Here is a 20,750-nt window from a genome sequence, read left to right as displayed (position 1 = left end):
CTAATTGCAAATAGATTGGCATAAACCAATAATAATGTTTCAATATGCTCTTCTTCTTTACATCCATGCTTCTGTAATTCTACCACTTTTGTACTTCTATATGAATATCTCAGGTTATTCACCTGGGTTTTCTCTTTACAAAAATAAATAATTAAATAAATATACTGTATAAACAAAACAATAACCTCATTTTCAGGCACCAGTCACCAACATATGGTGCTCTTCTGTAAACTATGCAGAACTTTCCTCTGCGTACAACCTCCTCGTATTACTGGTTCTGCACAAATGTTGCTGTTATGTTAACAACCCAACACCATCTCTGCAACCTTCTGAATCTTCTTCCAAGCCCAACTGAAAAACCTTTTTCTGACAGGTTCCAGGTATCAGAGCAAGAAGAAAAGTAAATTCCTGACACAAATTTTTGTAATCGTGTATCCATCAAGGGAATAGTGCTAAACAGAATGTTGTGCCCACTTCCCAGATTAGAGGACATCGTTAGAGCTCAAAATTCATGTTCATTATTGGTCACGAGGCTATAAATGTCACTTGTAATGGCCACAGTACTTGATAACACTGCTAACGGAATCATTACCCATGATATAAATCTATCTTTCCTTGTTGCAATGCCGTGGTTGTCTCTGCAAGATTACACAATTTCATTAGAAAGGACAGTAAATGGATCAGAGTAGAAAGCAAATAGGAAATAACTGACACCTAATTTGATAACTCCTCCACAAGATTACACAATATTCCTTTTCACTCCAGGATACAAGCCATACTGAATTTAGCATATAGAAGTCAAGTGACAAATCAATTTCCACAGGCCTCAAGCAAAGAGACCATAATCATGAGCCGTATTACTTATTACTTATACAAGTACATATCAAAGTGTCAAACATGCCAAGGACTCAAAATCTTGGACACGGACCTCTCCAAGTCCACTGCCCACTGGTGCAATGACATTTATGGAAAATATTCCAGATATTAATGACAACCCTGTAAACTCACCTTATAACCACAAATACACAATTCATAATGACTTGAATGTTTTGGCTAAAAGTTAAAACCCTCATATTCAAGCACATCCATGACTTTCATTCATTTTCTTTCTAAAATTTTGTTTTCACTACCTGGTAAATAAATATATTTGTGGTGTTAGGGTGGGAATCCAAAAGGTATGTGAGGATTCCATACCCTTTGGAGTGTTGTGTCCAACAAGGGTTGAACTGCCTTTTTTTTTTTTTTTTTTTTGAAAGAACTGCTGAACTGTCTAAGTAGCATGATGATAGATCAAAGTCAACAATAGTTCAATGTTCCTAATGTTCCAAACCCTGCCCCCTCTGAAAAAATCTTCTACCAATTACAATTAGAGGAGCAGTACTCACCTAAGGGCAATTGCAGCTGGTATGATGTATCCAACAGATATAGTAGCAGTAGCACCGGTGAACTGAAATGCATCCCAGATGCTAGGGACATAGTTGGCACCCAGAAATATAAAACCCATTAGGCATGCAGTCAATGAATAGAATCTATTATTATCATATACTATGGGTATGGCATGTGAAAATAACAGCCCATCCACATTGAGACGAAGGGAGTAGAATACAATGGGGAACACAAGCATCAAGTGGACACCATAACTCACTCTAATCACATCATCTAACAGTGAGCTATATGGAATCCCAAGGTCTCCATCAAAATTAGCAAGCACATCGTCCAGTGTTTGTTCCCCAAACAAAAGAAAGCCAAAAAAGCTGGTGGCGACATACACAGAGGAACACAACATGAGTGACGTTTTAACAATTGCCTTCATTTGAGAAGGGTCTGTAAGTTCGTTCTCAATGGGATGCACTGAAAAATAAGTAACAAACAAATCAGTTTGGGATCATACTTTGAAGAAGCGCTGAACAACAATGTTTCATGAAGTCTGTAAAAACAACGTTCACAAGATTTTTTGATAAAAAAAGCACGATGCCAGGTTTTTTCCATGCATATTGGAATCGACAAAAAAACAGAGTTCCAGCAAAATGAAATGAAAGAGAATAACATAAATCTGAGACTTGGTAGGCTAAAATACAGCAAGCATTATCTTCAGATGATTCAGAGAAAGCAAGCACAAACATGGTAAATTGAAAGGAAATGCAGCATGACAAGCCAAAAGATACTTAATAATGTTCTTTACATAGCATGACCCCTCATAAGGGTTATTATTAGGAGTGTTCTTGACAATGAGCTACCCTGCATAATTACACCATGGTATGGCTAGGTTAGCAACCCCCCCCCCCCCCCCCCCCGCTCTATATTTTCCAGTTCTACAGGGAATTAATACATATTCACAAAATCTGCAATGGTTCCAAATTCAATGGTTTAGATATCTTAAGCCAAAAAGGAAAGAGAGTTGTCTCTTGCCCATAACTTACATCATTTCATCCAATGTGGTAACTCTAAAGCTCTAACAAGTTTTCCAACTACGTTATGGAATCTTGAGAAATGGAGATATGTTTGCCATTGCTACAGCAAAAGCAAAGGATGATGTTCTGAATCAAACAAGGGTCAGCCTCACTAACCTATAATTTTACCACAAGCCTTACAGCATAAATACAAAAACTTTGTTTAATTACAGTCTTGTCACCACAATAACATAATAAAATAATATAATCAATAGCCCTTAGAGGCCAATAATTCCAAATAAATGATAAGGCAAAGAACATAGTGCATATGTTACCTACAGTGATGTATCATAGGTAGAGAGAGATAAATGCAACTTACCATTGTGGTGGCAAATATATGCAGTCACTAAAACTGGAATAGTCGTAAATAGCTTCCAGAATGAAGCTTGGTCCACTACTTTGGGAAACAATAGAGGCATTTTTATGGACCCCTCCAACAACTTTACAATAGCTACTCCAGCTGTAATTGCAACGAATACAATAGCCAAACCCACAGACAAGGCTGATGTATACCTCAATGAATCTAGAAAATCAGAAAAGGAAAAAAAAAAAAAAAAAAAAAAAGGAATTAAAAACACCCAACCAATTGCACAACAAAAATGTTACATGCATGACAAGTCCAGCAGTATCATTTTAGTGCAATCAGAGCAGCTGTACAAATCAGCATCAACAAGGCCAAACACACACACACACACACACACTAATAATAAAAGCCAAAAATCAATTTGCTTCCAAAAAATTAACAAGATACACCAATTTACAAAAACTAAGTCTCTAACTAGTTTTGAATACTAATTTCCGAAGTAACCTTTGTTCCTAACTAGTACATATCTCTATCAAGAGTTTCAAGACAACTTCTTGAATATCAACTCTAATCTAAAGTTTAAATTTTCTTTTCAGAGAGCATCGCGGTACCATTTCATCTTGGGTGGGATTAAGAATTACTACTAAATTGGCTCAAAAACAAAAGAGAAGGGATAAGACAGAAATTAGGGAAGTAATAAAACAAAACTAGAGGAGGTACAGAGAGTTATTTTGCCTATTAAGAGTGCTGAAGACAGAAGTAAAAGAGAGAGAATGTGGAGAATATACAGTAGTACTACAGAAGCATTTTAACATGTACAAAAATATCATCTTTTTTATTTTATTTTTTTATTTTTCACTTAAAAATTCGATCTATATTTGAGAAGATATAGCTTATTCATTACAGAAAGGGGGCATCCCTCCAAACCGCTCATTGCTGCTACCACATTCTTATTAACTGGTAACTACTGACAAAAGAAGCCAATATCCATCCTCAAATCTCTTTCCAAAATACCAAATGTAAAAAGATAAAAACTATTAAAATCTTTTGATCATAAAATAGATAAAAAGAATATGATTTCTGTGTTATTTACAAGTCAAAAAATGCACTTCACTAGTAATATTTGTCTTAACTTCACCAAGCTGAATTTTTCATGACATAACCAGAGAAAGATTTGTGTATTGCATAAAATATGTTGTCCTATGTCCTATGCTACAGTATAAATCTCTTTAAGTGTTTGTTCACTTTGATACACTTAAGCATCAATTATTCAATTGTATATGATGTACACAATACAGTTTCAATTTGTTCCCAAAGAAAATTCCAAATTCTTCTCTTTTCTTATGAAAAAACTTTTTGCAACATGTCAAGTTCAAGCTTCTCCTAAAAATTTCAAGTATTACGTACTTCGTTATTTGAAATGTTTAATGGCAATAGAGCGAGTGGAAAATCTGGCAACATGATTCTCATCTGGATGTCTTTGCATGTTGCAGTTTCTTGTGCAAATTTGGAACTTAAGTTTCATAGGTGATTCCTCCAATTGGTCTAGCACTCTAGCCTAAAACAATTTTTCTTATCAAAACTAATCTCATATGTCATTTGATTAAAGTATATCATTAATTAAATCCACTTTTATGAAAAAAAAAACAACAATAATAACAGCAACAATGAGAGTATACAATGTAATCAGTTTAATCACCTCCGTGTTAACAATAAATATATGATTTTAATTGTATACTTAGAACAATGATTGATCTCTACAATCTTCATTCCTTTGAAAACGCAGGGAATTGCTTGGATTCAGTTTCTTTAACAACACTAGGTCAATGCAAGGACTCAGCCTAAGCCTAATATCTGTTTCACTTATGCTAGAAGGATCAAGAAATAGCCAGAAGTTTGCTGAGTTGTCAGGTGGTTAAATTCAGTTTTGGGGAAAAGGGTAGATTGGCAATCTCTGGCTGGCATGCTTATGGTGTGTTTAAGTTTGTTTTTGGCTTAATTTTTTGGGTATTAATAGGTGATTTGTTAAAGGGGAATGTATCGAGAAATTAATTAAGAAAGTTGTTTTGGGAGAGCTCCTTCCTCTCGAAAGAAGGCTGTATTGTTGGATACTCTGTTCAATAATACTACTATCATTCCCTTGGCTGCCATTGTTTCTATCATTCTAGCTTGTTATCTCACTGAATCTCTTACTAAACTCTAGCAGTCAACTCCTTATAAGAGATCAATATTAAATTACTCATCAACATAGCTAAAATCATTCTTCTTGACAGTGACATTCAAAAATTAGCATCTAGCTCATATAGAAAATGGCAACATTGTAATGATGTGGTTACATCTAAGATCACTAATACGTGACTAAGAACATTAGAAAGAGTATTTTCCAAATACGAGTTGTGTGAGAGATTTGGCAAAAGCCAATGATGCACAACTGTACCAAAGTAAGAAAAGCTCATTAAAGGGATCAGATATCAATTGTGGCTATTTCACTCATATCAAGAATTAATAGTTAGAATATTTGGATGGTTCCTACTGGCTCTTGCATTGCACTAGTAAAATGCTAAGAAAATAGCAACATATGGACACTGTTTACGCACTTTATTCCCAATATTAATGCCTCAAATGCTCGTGCCAGAATTTCAACACTTTGAAATGGGTACAAACATGACACTTCATAAGATTTTTGCTTATTCAAGCTTTTAAAAAAAAAATGAAATATCAGTCTCTTCTTTCAGTGTGGAATCTTCCACTACGGTATTTTACAAACAACACAAATCCAGATTTGGTTCTGGTTGGAATTAAGGAATTAATAACAATTCTGGAATTTATTTTTTTATTTTTTTTTTTATTATTTTTTTTTTTTTTAAATAAGCTCTAATGTTTGCTATAAGATTGCAAGCATTCTACTGAAAGATTATTTAAACTGCATTCAAAATAGAAGTTAGCCAAAAACAAGAGGAAGGCTTTTATTGTGCAATCAATGCTCTAAAAATCAGCCAGTGTCAGCATATTCAGAAAAGGGGTCTGACTAGTGACTAGAAGCCTTGTACAATTCTTGGGTTTTTATTCTGGGGAGCAGTACCAGACTATCAGTCCACTCTTCTCAGCCACATCTCATAATGGTGATCAAAAGCACAAGAGCAGGTAATTGTCGTTGTTTAGCTTCACACAAGTGGATCATAGACAGTGGAATCTCTGATCATATTACACCATAGTTCATTTGATTGACGACCAACATAAACCTTATTAACCTAGTACAGCTACTATACAGAATGGAACGAAAGCTTCTGTCTAGCATGTTGTTATAAATGAAATTTACCTGAACTTATTTTGAGTACTTCATGTGTCACAATCCATCTTACCTCATTTATGCCAGCAAAATAACCAAATAATTGCAATTAAATGTTGTTTGCACACCTTCTCAATGTTTAATTCAGCCTATTCAGGTTCCTTTAAAATGCATTCTTGTAGCTCTTGGTAGGGGACCTTATGGAAAAGACTGCAGATTATGAATCACCGAACAGAGAGAAGCACTGGAAATTTCAAGTTATGGCCTGGATAAGATTTTTTGTAGTAAACTATTTATAGTTCAATAATGGTTTCATGGCTTTCATCTTCCTATTGACTGACTGGATCTGTTTCAGATACATAGGCATACAAAACTTCACAATTTTTTTTTCTTTTCCCAATTCCCTAAAGGAAGATTTCATCTACATTCTTTCAGTTCCTTGTTTATATTGATATACAGGGTCCTTATCCTAATTTTACATTGTTAGTCGTCATGGCTACACATTTTCTTACCATATAAGATTATAAACTGATTTTTCTAGAGGCACTTAAAAATTAGCTGCCATACATTTAATTATAAGGTCACCAAGTTCTAACTTCAGTTCTTGACCAAAACTAAAAAAAAAATCATACGAGGTCCTTCACAAAACTTCAACATTTGCAAACTTTCAACTTCCCAGCAACTTTAATAAAAGACATAAAATTTACCATAGGGTGGTAAGCCTATAGTTTCTTAGGCTATCCTGATGAAAGGGCTTAGAGCATTAAAATGTTCAGAATCATGAAGCTACCTTTTTTTTTTTTTTTTTTTTTTTTTTTTTTTGTGTGTGTGTGTGTGAGACTGTGTGTGTGTGTGTGGTTATCAGTGCCGTAAAGGAAGATTTCACCTACATTGTTTCAGTTCCAGTTTCATTGAAATATGTTTATAACTTAATATTGATATATAGGGTCTGTATACTAATATTACATTGTTAGGCCCTGTTCTATTCACCTTAATTTTGCTGAACTGGAATTATTTTTACTGAACTGAAATTATTTTTGCTGAATTTAAATTATTTTTACTGAACTTAAATTAATTTTACTGAACTGAAATTATTTTTGCTGAACTGAAATTATTTTTACTGATTTTCTATTATAATTCTTCTTTAAGAAAACTGAATTTTATTGAACTGAACTTATTTTTACTGAATTGAACTTATTTTTACTCAACTGAAATTAATTTTACTGAATTGAACTTATTTTTACTGAACTGAAATTATTTTTACTTAATATTATTTTTTTAATGTGAATAGAACAGGGTCTTACTCGTACTGGCTACACATATTTTCTCACCACAGTAACTGATTTTTCTAGAGGCACATAAATGTTAGCTGCCATACACTAGGTTATAACGTCACCAAGTTCTATCTAGACCAAAACAAAAAAGTTCGATAAGGTCCTTCACAATTAATGCTAATCTAAATATCGAATCAGCATTTGCAAACTTTCAGTTGCTGTGTTTTCCAGCAACATTGAAAAAGACATTATTGACCATAAGGTGGTAACCCTTTGGAGTCTTGGCTATCTTAATTAAAGGGTTTAAAGCCTTGAAACATTCAGAATCTTGAAACTCAATATCTCTGCCACATAGTTTCTGATTGACTGTATAGTAAGGGGATTTTTGCCAAAGTCAACTGGTTCAATATAAGTGTTTCCAAAACCTGAGGTCTCAGCCGAATTAGATGTTTTAACCCTCGCATTGAACATTGCATCCTGTTTTTCACTCAAAAAAAACTTGTTATTTAGAGATAAAGTGAAAGATCCCTATGTCTCCTCAATAGTGGCTCAAAGTAATAGTCTACTCTAACTTATTTAATAGTGTACAATTATTATATAATCCTACAAGAATTTGCGTATCGTGACAGCAGCAACACAGTCCGCACTCTGCAAACAATGCATCATTTAAATTTCCCACCATCACGACCAAAATTATATATTATTTTAAAAGTTGATAGAACCAATTAGAAGGTTGTTACAAGTGGTAATCAGCTATAACACAAGTAACATCAGTTGTTTTTTTATATTAAGTCTTAACTCTTCAGAATTTTATTTTATTTTTTTGGGTAAATAACAGAAAATTCCTAGTCTTAACTCTCCAAAATACTTCATAAGAAATATTAATTACTTTCTCACACAAAATATTTGCATCATGTAAAGTTCAAGCCTCTAATACTGCAATGAAAATTAATTGTAATATGCAACAAATGCACCATCTAGAAACACTATAGAAATCATAACCATTATCCCATAACTCTCTTGTTGAGAGTGGGATTAATGAATCAGACACCATTGCAATAACAGAATTATTAGTATCAGTCTAAAAGCTGGTATTTTAAGAGACTAATGACCATCATATTTAATATTAAATGACCATCTTATTAAATATTAAATGACCATATTAAGAAATTTAAGAACCTTATTATCTAAACAACTACAAACCAAAAAACTATTGTAAGATTTGCATTAATGTCATCTTTGTGTCATGCCTTAACATCAATATTACTGTAGACCAACCAAATACAATTAAATAATTACTCTATGTCTTTATAAGATAATAAATCTCGCAAGGCATGTGTTTACTACAATTTTTTTTCCCAATCTAGCCGTCAACTACTCTTGCTGTAACCACATCAAGGTACCACAAGATCTAGGCAAAACCGGCATCAATTAAGAATTGGTAATCCCTTAGCACACTTAAAGAATAGCCTACTCTAATTTAATACTAGTACTATGGCTTTTCACACCACCCTCATAGATAAAAGTTCTAGATTACGCTTTACATATTTTAAACAAAAGAAGTTACACCCAACAGTCTGTTAAGAGTTAAAATGCCTGATAAGATAACAATAACAATTCTGATGATAAAGACTGAAGAACATGTAGTTGGTCAAATCATTTTGGTTACCTTACACCTCAAAAGCAACTAACTTTTACTACAATCATAATGCCAATGCTGTGACAAAGACTAAGTACTTGTTTACAATATGTCATAGTTTCGAATCCCCTCCCCCATTTGTAATTAATACTTTAATAGAGTATATATCAACTTCGCAATCATTTATCCAATTTGCCTTGCATTAACAAATAACTAAATAAGTAATCAATCAAACAAAAAAGATAGGATTACTCACCGACACGCTTAAATGAAATGAGAGGCGCAATAACAAAACATGTTGTGAGAACTAGCCAAATTGAGCGTGACGTCCACCACCATTGTTGTCCAAACCATTCCTCCATTAGTCCTTTATGGTGTGATAATCCCTTTGTCGCTGTTCCGGCCAACACATCCCCTGTTTCCCAATAGAAATAGATAAAATTCAAACCAACAAATCAAATAAGTAAAACACCAATCGACTCGTAATTTTGTACTGATTCTGTAACAATTTATAACAAAATCATTTGAATTCCCGAAAATGAGAATAAGAATGGTACCAATGATGATCAAATAGACGACCAGCAGCCCAAGATTGTTGACAATAATGCAAACTTGCGAGACAGTACGACCAAAAACGCCGAAAGCATCACCAGCAACAGAAGAGTAAGAGTTAGACTTAGACGCCTTACTGAATCGAAGAATCATATCGATTGAGAATTCAGTCATAAACGCAGCAAGGATAATTAGGGTTACACCAGGGACAAGGCCGAGCTGCTTGAAGGTTGCGGGAAGAGCCATGATTCCGGCGCCGACAATGGTGGTGGATAGATTGAAGACGGCACCTGAGAATGAGGCGCCGTCGAAGCCTTCGGCGTGTTCGGCGCTGCGAGGGTGGTGGTGTTTGTCGTAGTAGTGGTGGTTTTCGGGGAGGAGGGGAGTTTTTGGGCTTCGCCGGAATTTACGATCGCCGGCGAAGGCGGAGGTCAGGGACATTTTGGAGGGGGGAGGAGAGATAGGGAGAGAATTTAGGGGAGGGGAGATTTGGGGAAGTGGGGTGTTTGAGCGGGAAGGGATTTTGGGTGATTAATGCGGGTTTTGTGGATGATGATCAATTGGTGGTGACCACGTGGATTCATCGAGTAGAGATAATTTGGCCGGATTATAACGGGTGTTAAATACCGCCATCCTTAATGATAAAACCCCGTCATCAATTCAAGTAAAATGACTTTCTTACCCTTAATAAATATTTACCTAATTGTTTTTTTTTAATTTTTCTAACTTTAATTAATCGACTACAATTACCGCGTCAACTACCTAGATTGGACCACCACCACGAACGAAAAAGTTATGGATGATAATCACGATGATTCGTCGGAAAACCAACCGCAATATCAATCGTAAGCTTTTGAACAAGTATGATTTCGCAATTTAAATTTGAGGCAAAAACTTGATTTTTGACGAAGGTCAACCAGTGCTGAAACCGGTCAACCTTTCCAGTAATCAGTTTTGTGCGCCGGTTGACCGGAGAGGTTGACCGGTTTTGAACACCGGTTGGTCGTGGTGGTCTACCGATTTTCCACGCCGGTTACCGTGGGCAAACGGAGCTGAAATCCGGTTATCCGTCACGGTCAACCTTACTAAATCGAAGAATCATATCGATTGAGAATTCAGTCATGAACGCAGCAAGGATAATTAAGGTTACGCTGGGAATAAGACCGAGCTGCTTGAAGGTTGCGGGAAGAGCCATGATTCCGGCGCCGACAATGGTGTTGGAGATATTGAAGACGACACCTGACAATGGGCGGATTATAATGAACGTCTTTAGTTCTTTACTTCAGAATATCAACGAGTCGGATAGTTAGCTTTTTTGTGCTAGACTTGATGAGGAATGCTCGAGCTCGACCGTGCTGACAAATCTACGATGAAGGAGGCATGTCAACAAGTACTACTTTGTAATAGCATGTTTGAGTTAGACTTGATTGAAAATGCTCGTGCTCAATCAGTCAATCGAGTCTTCTAAACCCTTTAATATCTTAATGGACATGGTCATTAAAGAGCTTTAGGTCTGTTCACTTCAGCTTAATATCAGTTCAATTCAGTTCCAATCAGTTCAGCTCTTAATTTTCTTCTCTCGTAAAATATTCATTTCAACTCAGTTCAGTTCAGTTCAATGCAGTTCAGTTTAGTTCAGTTCAACTCACTTCAGTAAATGTGAACAGACCCTTCAACATATTGGGCAATTAAGGGCTTTCATTGACAACCCATTAATATCAAATAAAAATTAAAGAGCCATCTGTAAAATAGATTTTTAGAACAAATAAAAGGATGATTTACAAAAATATAGCTTTTAAAAAACTTATTTACGATTTTGCGTTGGAATAAAACTTATTTACGAAAATACAGTCCACGTAGGCTCGGGAATACATTTGGAGTAATTTTTAATTTAGAGACAAGGTAGCGGTTTGTCTTTAATACTACAAGTAATGATATGGAGTAGAAATTTATAAAGGGTAGTACATAAACCGCTATTTGAGGTAGCGATTTTACTCTGAAAAATTAAAAAAAAAAAAACAAAAACAAAAACAAAAATAAACTTATCCGAGCCTACATGGATAATAATTCCGTGATTAAGTTTCATTCCTACATAAAAGTGTAAATAAGTTTTCAAGTAACCATATTTATGTAAATCATCCCAAATGAAAAGACTAAGATTCTAATCTCCATTATCGTTTTCTTTCCTCTTCAATTTTCTAACCCAAAAAAAATAAATAAATAAATAATAATAATAATAATAATAATAATAATAATAATAATTTTTTTTGTCAAAAATCACCTTTTAAATCCTTGTTTTTGTGAAAACCCACCTTTTTAAAAAAAAAAAAAAATTAGACTCCTGTGTTACACAGTTTAAATAATTTTATTACTATGCATAAAAAATACAGAGTAGTTTTTATCATTTATGTAAAAGAGAGACAATTATTTTTTGTTTGAAATATATAATGTATAATGTAGAATTTAAAAAAAAAGTTCATAATTGATGACATCACATAGAGAAATGAAGGGAAATCTATAAATCTTTTAACTAATACTAAAACAGAACATGCTTAAATCATTTTTGATACATGTCAAACTATCATTAAAAATTTTCCCGCCAAAACAATATATGATGTCATCGTTAATTTTTTTTTTTTTTTTGTTATTTTACTTAGCATATTTTTTAAAAGTACATTGTATAAACATGCATCATTAATGCAATATAATGTATATTACTTTTAAATATTTTCAACACAACTAATCAACAGTAATTTTTTTTCTCAATTTAATTTTAATAATTTGGCCTTATTATTTCAATTTTCCTATACACACTACATTTGCATATTTCATATAAATTGCCTCATTTTTTTTATATTATATCACAAATTAATTATGGAAAAAAATTATTACTACCGTGCGATGCACGACACTAATCTAGTCTATAAATATAACTAAAGTAAAAACTGTTGGCATCATCCCCTATTTAAATTGTACACATGTCAAGTTGTGGTAAAAAAAATTTCCGCCTAAATTAATTGCTGAAATCATATTCTTATTTTTATTTTTTGAAACCTTCTTATTTTTTTACCTTAAATTATTAAATTATACATACAAGTATATTTTTTTTGAAGACAATTATTATATTATATTATTTTCTATTTATTATTTTTTACATTATTATGGATTTATAAAAAACTATCTAGCTTCCAAATATAATTACTCTCGGTTTAAGAGTACTCTGTATTTTATAATTTGGTTAAATTTTTACTACGTTCAAAACTGTTTAGATCTAGATACCATTGCAATTGATGGTTATGTTTCTTTATTTTTTCTTCACATATGAGGTACATGTATAAAATATATTTTTTTCAAAGAAATTTTTTATGTTGTCATCGCATGGGGCTAATTCAATTTATAACTATAAATCACCGTGCATGGCACGGGATCTAACCTAGTAAATATTACTAAAGTAACAACCGTTGAATTCATTACTTTTTTCAAGCAGTACACGTGTCAGCTTCTCATTCATTTTTTTCCCGCCTTAACTTTTTTTTTTCTTTCAAAAAAAAAAAAAAAAAAAAAAACAACTAAGTACTGATTGCAAAGTAGTTTAATACAATACATTAAACTTTTTAGTTGTCAATACTTTTTCTTTTTAAAACCTTTTAAAAATCTTAAGGAAAACAAACATCAACCTTTTATATATCTGATTACTCTATTTTAACTAAGTTTGCAAAATTTTATTATTGTAGACATGAATTTTCTTTTGTTTATATTATTTTAATTTTTGTAGTTTGGTTTATATTAATAATATCGTATGTAATACAAAGATTTTACATATTTTGAATGATATGTCTTACAAGTTTACATAATTATAAATTCTTTCATTATATTCGTGTATCGCACGGGAGTTAATCTAGTTTTTTAACGTGAAAATAACATGTTAGATAAATTAGGCATTGATGATATTAGCAATGTTTAGTTTAGTAATAATTAATAGATGTCCTAAAAACCTATTAAAGTCAAATTTTTGTTGTTGTAATTCACCACCAGGTAACCAACAATGAAACAAATTATGATTGATTTGTGAGTTAGTCAAAGTTCATTTTCCTCCATCAAGTGGTTTTTTTTTAAAAAAAAAAAAAATAAAAAAAAAAATTCAAATATGATGGTTTTTAACCACATTTTTTTTTTCAAAATTAGTTTTTTACAAAAATAATAATTTAAAATGTGGTTTTTGACAAAATTTTCAAAATAGATAAATAAGTAAATTCAGTAAATAAATGATGTATATTGTGATAAATTAGGAAGTTGGGATATTTGTGCGGATTATTACAGCATGGTTTTTTTCTAGTTAAGATGGTCATAACTCATAAGGGCCAATTGACCAGATTGGTAAATGAAAAAGACTTTTAGTGACAATTTGGTAAAACAAAATAGCTCCGACGACAATTTGGTAAAAAAAAGTTAGCCATAAGCGACAATTTGGTAAAAAAAATTATCTCAAGCAACATTTAACCCAAAAATATAAAAAATTCCAACAAATTACTCGTGAATACTTAGTTTAGTTTGTTTTTCATGATTTTTTTATCAACCCTTTTTATGGAAAAAAAAAAAAAACGTGTTAAGATCAATTTTCACTTAAGTTTCATACCACCTATTAACGAAATGTTTTTAAAAGGAGTTGGAAATAAATGTGGTATCGAAATTTAGCAAAATATAAAGGAGATTTTAAAAATAAATTTAAAAATAAATTAATATTATGATTTTTAAAGAGTTTGTCGGAAAAAAAAGTAGATTTTTTGGTCTAAATGTCGTCGTAGTTTATTGTTTTTACCGAACTGTCGTCGGAGTAAGCTTTTTTTACCAAATTATTGCTATGGGTCTTTTTTATTTACCAATATGACAATTGGTTGTTTGTAAACACGGGTCATGGTACACCCAGATTAAAACGGAAAGAGCATAGCAAATAAATTTAAAGTACATCATGATTTTATAAAAGAACATATCACTGAAATATAAAAAAACACATTATATTATGAGATACTTATTATTAGAAAGAAAACATAATTATGAATTGAGTTTTACCAATAATTTAATGTCAAATCATTTTAAAATATTACATTTGAATTAGAAAATATTCAGATATCAAAAATTTCTCTATCTAAAATTAATTTTACACAAATATAATTTAATTTTTTCTTAAATATCAAAAATTCGAAATTCAAAATAAAAGAACATATTATATAAGTAAAAAGAACATAATTTGTATTATTATAACCAAAGAACATGACTAATATATATTACCTTAAAGAACATTGTTTGTATTGTAAAGAACATATAGTTTAGACTCAAAGAACATATTGATTAGACTTTAAAAAAAACATATTTCATTGCAATTAAAAAAAATGATAAAAGAACATTCATCAAAATAGGAAGAACATCATCTTCAACCTTAGAAAATAACACCAAAACATAAAAATTGATAACAAAAAATATTTGAAAATACCTTTTTCTCACTAACGAATTTGTCAATTACATCGATGTTTCAATTAAATGATTCATCAAAACAATAAAATCAACTCCGAAATAACATTAAATCACTTTGAAATTCAAAATTCCATAGTTTCTCTCTTTATAAACCCAATTTCTTTCTCTTAACAAAAAAAATGAAATTTTGTATATCAAAAGTAATATGGAATATAAATAATGAATCAAGGAATAAAAATAATAAATCAATCTTTAAAATCAAGAGGAGAATCGTTTTAATTTTTTTTTTTATTTTTGCACGTGTATTTGTATTTGTATACAAAGTTCTTTCCACGTTTTTATAACTCATGTATTTTGACCGAGTGTACTGAGTCAATTGGCCTAACTCATAAGTGAGGTTTATATTCAATGAGATTCAATGTTCAAACTGCTTTAGTATGCAAGTGTATATAGTCATAGACCAAGAATTTGTGAAAAAATAAAGTGATTTTAGAAAAACACCACCACATCCCTTGACTTATATAATAGGGATGTATAGTTATTGTACTTTTTTTTTTTTGTTTTTTTGGGTAGAAGTATAGTTATACTTAATTAAGGTTTACATTCTAATTCAACAATCTTGCACTTTTTTTTTTTTTTTTTTTTTCAAACGGATCAACCTACCCCAATCATTATATGGTTCTCCAGGTCCCAACCATATGTTACCCCCTCCTACAACATCACTTACTCTAAAACAGTTGACAAGGATGACAACCATTGTTAACAAATAACAGCTATTTCTAAGCACTATTAATTGGGCATTTTTGTAGTAGTGATAGGAGCTGGAGCAGGAGAAGATTAAACAAGTTTGTTAGTTACATCAAGTACAGTGTCAGATAAACGCTGTTGATAGCTATTTCTAACCATTGTCAAGTTTGTTAGCAAACTTAGCAGAAAGTACGTCTTAAACATCCTAAAACCACAACCGCAGCAGCTAATTTATCAGAATTTAAAAGTAACAGTTTCAGCTACCAAAACGAAGGCTAATTTTCTAGTGTGACCTAAGAATTGATTATTGACACAAATCCTTGACATCATTCTAACAGCAAGAGTTAAGCAGACTTTTTTCTTTTTCTCCCAGAAGATTTCGTTGAAGTATCTTGTTGCCCCTTTGCAGAGGAAGCAGTCAGTTTAGCTCCAACAGCAGAGCTCCAGAGAGCCCTTTCCACATCGGATGCTGTGAATTGCTCATCTTCTGAACTTAATTCCTGAAATGACAGGCAATTAACCTATTGATAAAAGAAAACTAACGTATGCAATGAGGACAGACGCCAAAAAGGTTAAGTTAATCAAAACCTTTAATACATGTATTTTGATTTTAAGGTTGAAACTTAGGGAGACCCCAGAAGCATTTTTTTGGATTAACTACATGTTAACTCATTGCAGTATGGCGATAATTGATGATGTGTAGCATAGACAAATAACTGGAAGAGCAGCAAGTTCGACTAAATATTCACAAGGTGGAAGTAGCTGAATAACTTCTAACATCAACTTCACATGTTTTAGTCAAGTCAGGAGTATAGTGGATTTTTTTTTATATAATTGTCTATGATTGACAGCAAGTACTCAGCTTATTTATATAACTTTTGCCAAGAAATAAACAATAGTACTATTAAATAGTGAACTTGGAGAAATTTAGATAAAAGTTGCAATAGATTTGTAATTGGAGATAGGTGATAGAACAAGAAGATCCAAATTTGAAGATACAAGCCTTCAATACATTCACTCAAAGGAACAAATTGACTCAAATGTCACAGCCTCACAGGACAGATAAATAAGCTTCAGTTACAAACATTTATAACAAACTCATTGCTAAATTACAAGATACACTTATGTGATATAAGATTATTATTGTCGCTTAAGTGATTTTACATTGACATTCATTTCCTTCGGATATTGGTTGATGTTACAGACTTAGATACTCATATAAGGAAAGGTCATCTGGCAATTCTTATAATAAATTATATATAAAAGATCTTGGACATAAATGTATCAACATAAGGATTCTACCAAAAGGTCAAAGATGTGCGTATATATTCCCCTTCCATCATCAAATCATGTTTTTTTTTTTTTTTTTTTTTTTTTTCTTTTTTTTTTAATTGCCATCATCATCAAAATATATATGAATGCAAAAATGAAATCTGATACTCGAGCAAAACACAATAACACGACTGACCATCTGAATATTGATCTCAGCATCAAGACTTGTATGTAAATATGTAATTGATCTTTGTTTAGTTTTTAACTACATAGCTCACTGTGACTTAGTCAAGTCGATTCCCCTTCTCAAAGAAAGGTCATACTCAATTCTTCATTTTATTATCTAATTAATCCTATTTTCCTACTTAATACATCATGAAAAATCAAGCACCATGAAAAATAAAACATAGAACACCAACCTTTGCCTTCTCTCTTAACTTGTTGGCAAGCAGAAGATATTGTTTCAACGAGTAATCTTTTGATTGACTCAACACGGCTTCCATAGCCTAAAGATTAACCATAAAACACATTGTAAATGACTTGACAACCAAACATACACATTTCAAATACTAAGGGCAACAAAAACAAACTATAGAAGTTTACAGGCAAATTCAATAAAAATGAAAATTCCTGCTAAACTCATGTAGCAACTGCATATTTTTGCCACGCTAGTGACTAGTGGCAAACAGGCAAACATTCAAATTCAGTTAGAATCATTTCGTTCGAAAATTCAACATCAATTTTTTTTTTACACAATTTAGGATACCTTTGCTTGAGCTAGAACCTAAAACCTCAATGATCTTATCAAGTACTAAATTCATTAATAATCCAACAATCTGCTATACCAGCTTCTTAAGATGTTATGGAACATCAATTTACATGACAAAGGTTTTAAAATATACACAACAATACCTCATCGGACATAAATGGAGCAAGGTCAGGGGCATAGGCGGCGAGGATTGCAGAGGCAGTGGCTGGCCCGATACCTTTAAGAACTGTAAGTTCCGAAACCGCTTTAGATAAATCATCCGGCAGAGAAAGAAACGCTTTTTGAGACGCAGACTTCACAAGTTCTTCATCAAGAGCCGCCACAAAACCCAGTAACCTTGGTCTACAAAAACCAGAGAAATTGGGAAAAAAATAAAAAATAAAAACTCTATTAATTTGAATTAAAACAATCCAATTATAATCAAATTCAGATACGTTAATCATTGGTCTGAATACGGAGCTATTAATAACAATAACTTTAGCGGGTTTTAATCTCAGGTCTTTGCTACTACCCGTAAAAACTTTAACCAACTAATTTGTGTTTAGATAGGCGAATAACGAGAATCAATTCCAAAATCTTCTAAAACCGGAAGAAACTTTAACTATCCGATAAATTTGATCTCAAGTCTTGGGTACCACCCGGAAACTTTAACCAACTACTCGTAATGATAATAAAGCGAGTTACCTGAATTTGCCACGGGTGAGCTTCCATTGCATAAGGGAGTGGAGCTCGGATTGGGTGAGGTAGGGAGTAGGGAGGCGGGAATGAATGAGTGAAGGAAGTTGAGTACGGTAGAAATCATCAAGGGAAACAAGCTTTGGTTTGTTGAGACTAAGAGAGAGAATGCGAGATTGGTAGGAAGTTAGAGCCTCTTTCCAGATCTTCACATCGTTGCATTTCAACTCCATTTTTTCAATTTTTGCTGGTTATTTTTTGGGGTTTCTCTTTGGGGTTTTGGTATAATTGGCGGTCTTTGAAAGAAGCTGTTTTCAGTTTCCAAGTACAATGATTTTTGGATTTTTTTTTTTCTTTTACCGCCAAAACAAAACTTTTAAAAAATTTAGTGGTAAAAAATAATTTGTTGATTTTATTTTTGTTGGTATAAGTCTAAAAATTCATGGGTTTTTTTTTTTTTTTTTTTTGGAGAGGAGAAGTTTGAGGATGAGGTGTTGTATATATATTTTTTTTAAAAAAAGGATGATGTGTTAATTCGGGTGATCGGAAGGATTTGATGTGGTCAGGTGGGTCGGGTTTATTTGAATACGGGTTCTACGAGTACTAAATTATTATGTGGCATACAAGTTGAAATTTAAATCGGTTTTTGTTCGGGTTGTATTTGGATCGTGTTGGTTTGAATAATCAATAATGTTTCATAGTGAGAGATGTTAATTCAAGTGTATGAGTCGGGTTTAAATTGTGTTCAAGTCATAATCGAGTTAGATTTTGGTCGAGTCAATGTACTCAAGTCATACTTTAGTAGGGTCATATCATGTAATTGGACTGATTTACGCAATTACGTGAGTTGACTTTAGGTTGGGCCTTGTCTAAGTTAGTTCATGTGGACTCATATGGAGTAAATAATAGTGAATTTTTTTTTTTATTTACAGAGTATTATAGTATCTGTGCACTAGATAGTGCAAGTGCAATGTCCCGGGTTTAAACTTAATACATCTATATTTTCAAAAAAAAAAAAAAAAAAAAGACAAATCGTAGGCAATTATATATTTTTATTTGATAAATTTTAGTTGGCTTGGAGGGTGTCATGTCATAATCTAATACAATAATACCATGTCATATCATAATAAAGCCAGATCTCGCAGCCAAACTACGAGACAACGACACGTGACATTATAATTGGTTGGAGGTTAGTGTTGGGCTGCTAGTTATGGTTGAGGCCTATAGATTGTTGCAGTTATTGTGAGGGATTTTTGTTGATTGTTGGTGGTCGGCTGGTGTGTTGGACTTAATGATTTTGATGATGACACAACCTCACTTACTTATCAAGTAATAAGTGATTGATTGTTTAAGTGTGTGCTCAGTTGCAAAGACCAGAAGAATTAAGTGTCTTATAAAAATACCATGAGGAACAAGAAGGCCAGAAGCAGAGTTATCCATAAAGAAGAGTTCCTTTTCAGAAACTGGTGCTTCAGAAATGAAGACTTGAGAAGAGAAGGTTCCCCTCAGGGAACAGAAGCTTCATCAGAAAAGAGAAGTTCCTTCCAAGGAGAAGGAAGCCTCGGAGTAGAAGCTTCATCAGAGACATGAAGACTAAAATATATTTTATATTCTAGGATTTATGTAAGTATAAGATATTAAATTGCACTCGAAAAATTTGTGTGGAATTGGTCTAAAAAGATAATATTGTGCATGCTATTTTTTAGGAAAGTTGTTATCCTCTAACGATTATCTTTTCAAACAAAAAGAGGATTTTATTTTATTTCTGATTTTCAAAAATATCTTCTGAAAATAAAATCTCTCACGTTTTCTAAAAGCTTGCGGCCTACTCCTCCATGATTTTCTTCAAGTCATGGTCTTGCACATTGAGGAGTTCATGCTTCCTTAATTTTAGGAACATGATCTTCTTAGTGGGTTGGAGTAGTGGCGTAGTGGATTTGATGCACAAAGAAGTTTTTCCTAAACGAATTTTGGTCTATATATAGCTATTGATTTTAGAAGGAAAAACTCACCCTTGATCACATATGTTTTCAAGCTTTAATTCGAGTTAAGAGTCCAATTCCACACAAGTTAATTAGAGTGTTCTTAATATTCTTATACTAGAGTTTTTATTTCTTCTTTCGAGTTGTAATTTGAGGAATGGGGAAGTTTGAGTGAACTTCTGTGTATGAGAAAGAGAAGTGAGAAAGAGAAGAGAGAACAGAGAAGTGAGAAGAGAGAAAGAGAAGAGAAGAGTAACAAGTTGGGTGACTTGTTCCTCGGGGTTTCAAGTTCGTAGAGGAACTTGAGTGTGAGTCTTTAGTTTGT

At 32.5% G+C, this 20,750-nt stretch overlaps 2 protein-coding genes across 3 annotated transcripts; both read right to left on the bottom strand.

Annotated features, from left to right (window-relative positions):
- Position 1: 1 nt before the first annotated feature.
- On the bottom strand, positions 2-10,030 carry LOC145640955 (amino acid transporter AVT6A-like). 2 transcript variants are annotated; one of them, XM_081692180.1, is made up of 5 exons: positions 9,514-10,030; positions 9,213-9,371; positions 2,770-2,973; positions 1,386-1,851; positions 2-638 (listed from the first exon to the last, which is right to left on the bottom strand). In XM_081692180.1, exons 1-5 carry the CDS (start codon positions 9,947-9,949, stop codon positions 503-505), a joined length of 1,401 nt encoding a protein of 466 aa, XP_081548306.1. In that variant the 5' UTR covers positions 9,950-10,030; the 3' UTR covers positions 2-502. The 2 variants fall into 2 exon arrangements, with proteins under 2 accessions (XP_081548306.1, XP_081548307.1); XM_081692181.1 differs by lacking the exon at positions 2,770-2,973.
- A 5,772-nt stretch (positions 10,031-15,802) lies between these two features.
- On the bottom strand, positions 15,803-18,676 carry LOC145640954 (uncharacterized). Its single transcript, XM_081692179.1, has 4 exons — positions 18,453-18,676; positions 17,912-18,110; positions 17,419-17,505; positions 15,803-16,227 (listed from the first exon to the last, which is right to left on the bottom strand). The coding sequence occupies exons 1-4, from the start codon at positions 18,674-18,676 to the stop codon at positions 16,072-16,074; spliced, it is 666 nt and encodes a 221-aa protein (XP_081548305.1). The 3' UTR covers positions 15,803-16,071.
- Between the last annotated feature and the right edge of the window lie 2,074 nt (positions 18,677-20,750).

The sequence above is a fragment of the Chenopodium album genome, chromosome 7 (assembly GCF_948465745.1).
Source record: "Chenopodium album chromosome 7, dcCheAlbu1.1, whole genome shotgun sequence".
NCBI lineage: Eukaryota > Viridiplantae > Streptophyta > Magnoliopsida > Caryophyllales > Amaranthaceae > Chenopodium > Chenopodium album.
Note: the sequence above shows the minus strand (reverse complement) of the source record. Positions and strands in the feature narration are given on the sequence as shown.

What these genes read in the sequence shown, in the direction of transcription:
- LOC145640954 (XM_081692179.1), bottom strand. Translation starts at nt 18,676, where the DNA reads ATGGAGTTGAAATGCAACGATGTGAAGATCTGGAAAGAGGCTCTAACT. An exon ending in CTCACCCGTGGCAAATTCAG is followed by an intron (nt 18,111 to 18,452) that starts GTAACTCGCTTT and finishes TGGTTTTTGTAG; the next exon opens with ACCAAGGTTACTGGGTTTTG. An exon ending in AGTTAAGAGAGAAGGCAAAG is followed by an intron (nt 16,228 to 17,418) that starts GTTGGTGTTCTA and finishes CTGTCATTTCAG; the next exon opens with GAATTAAGTTCAGAAGATGA.
- LOC145640955 (XM_081692180.1), bottom strand. Translation starts at nt 9,949, where the DNA reads ATGTCCCTGACCTCCGCCTTCGCCGGCGATCGTAAATTCCGGCGAAGC. An exon ending in CGTCTATTTGATCATCATTG is followed by an intron (nt 9,372 to 9,513) that starts GTACCATTCTTA and finishes ATTGGGAAACAG; the next exon opens with GGGATGTGTTGGCCGGAACA. An exon ending in ATATATTTGCCACCACAATG is followed by an intron (nt 1,852 to 2,769) that starts GTAAGTTGCATT and finishes CTTATTTTTCAG; the next exon opens with TGCATCCCATTGAGAACGAA.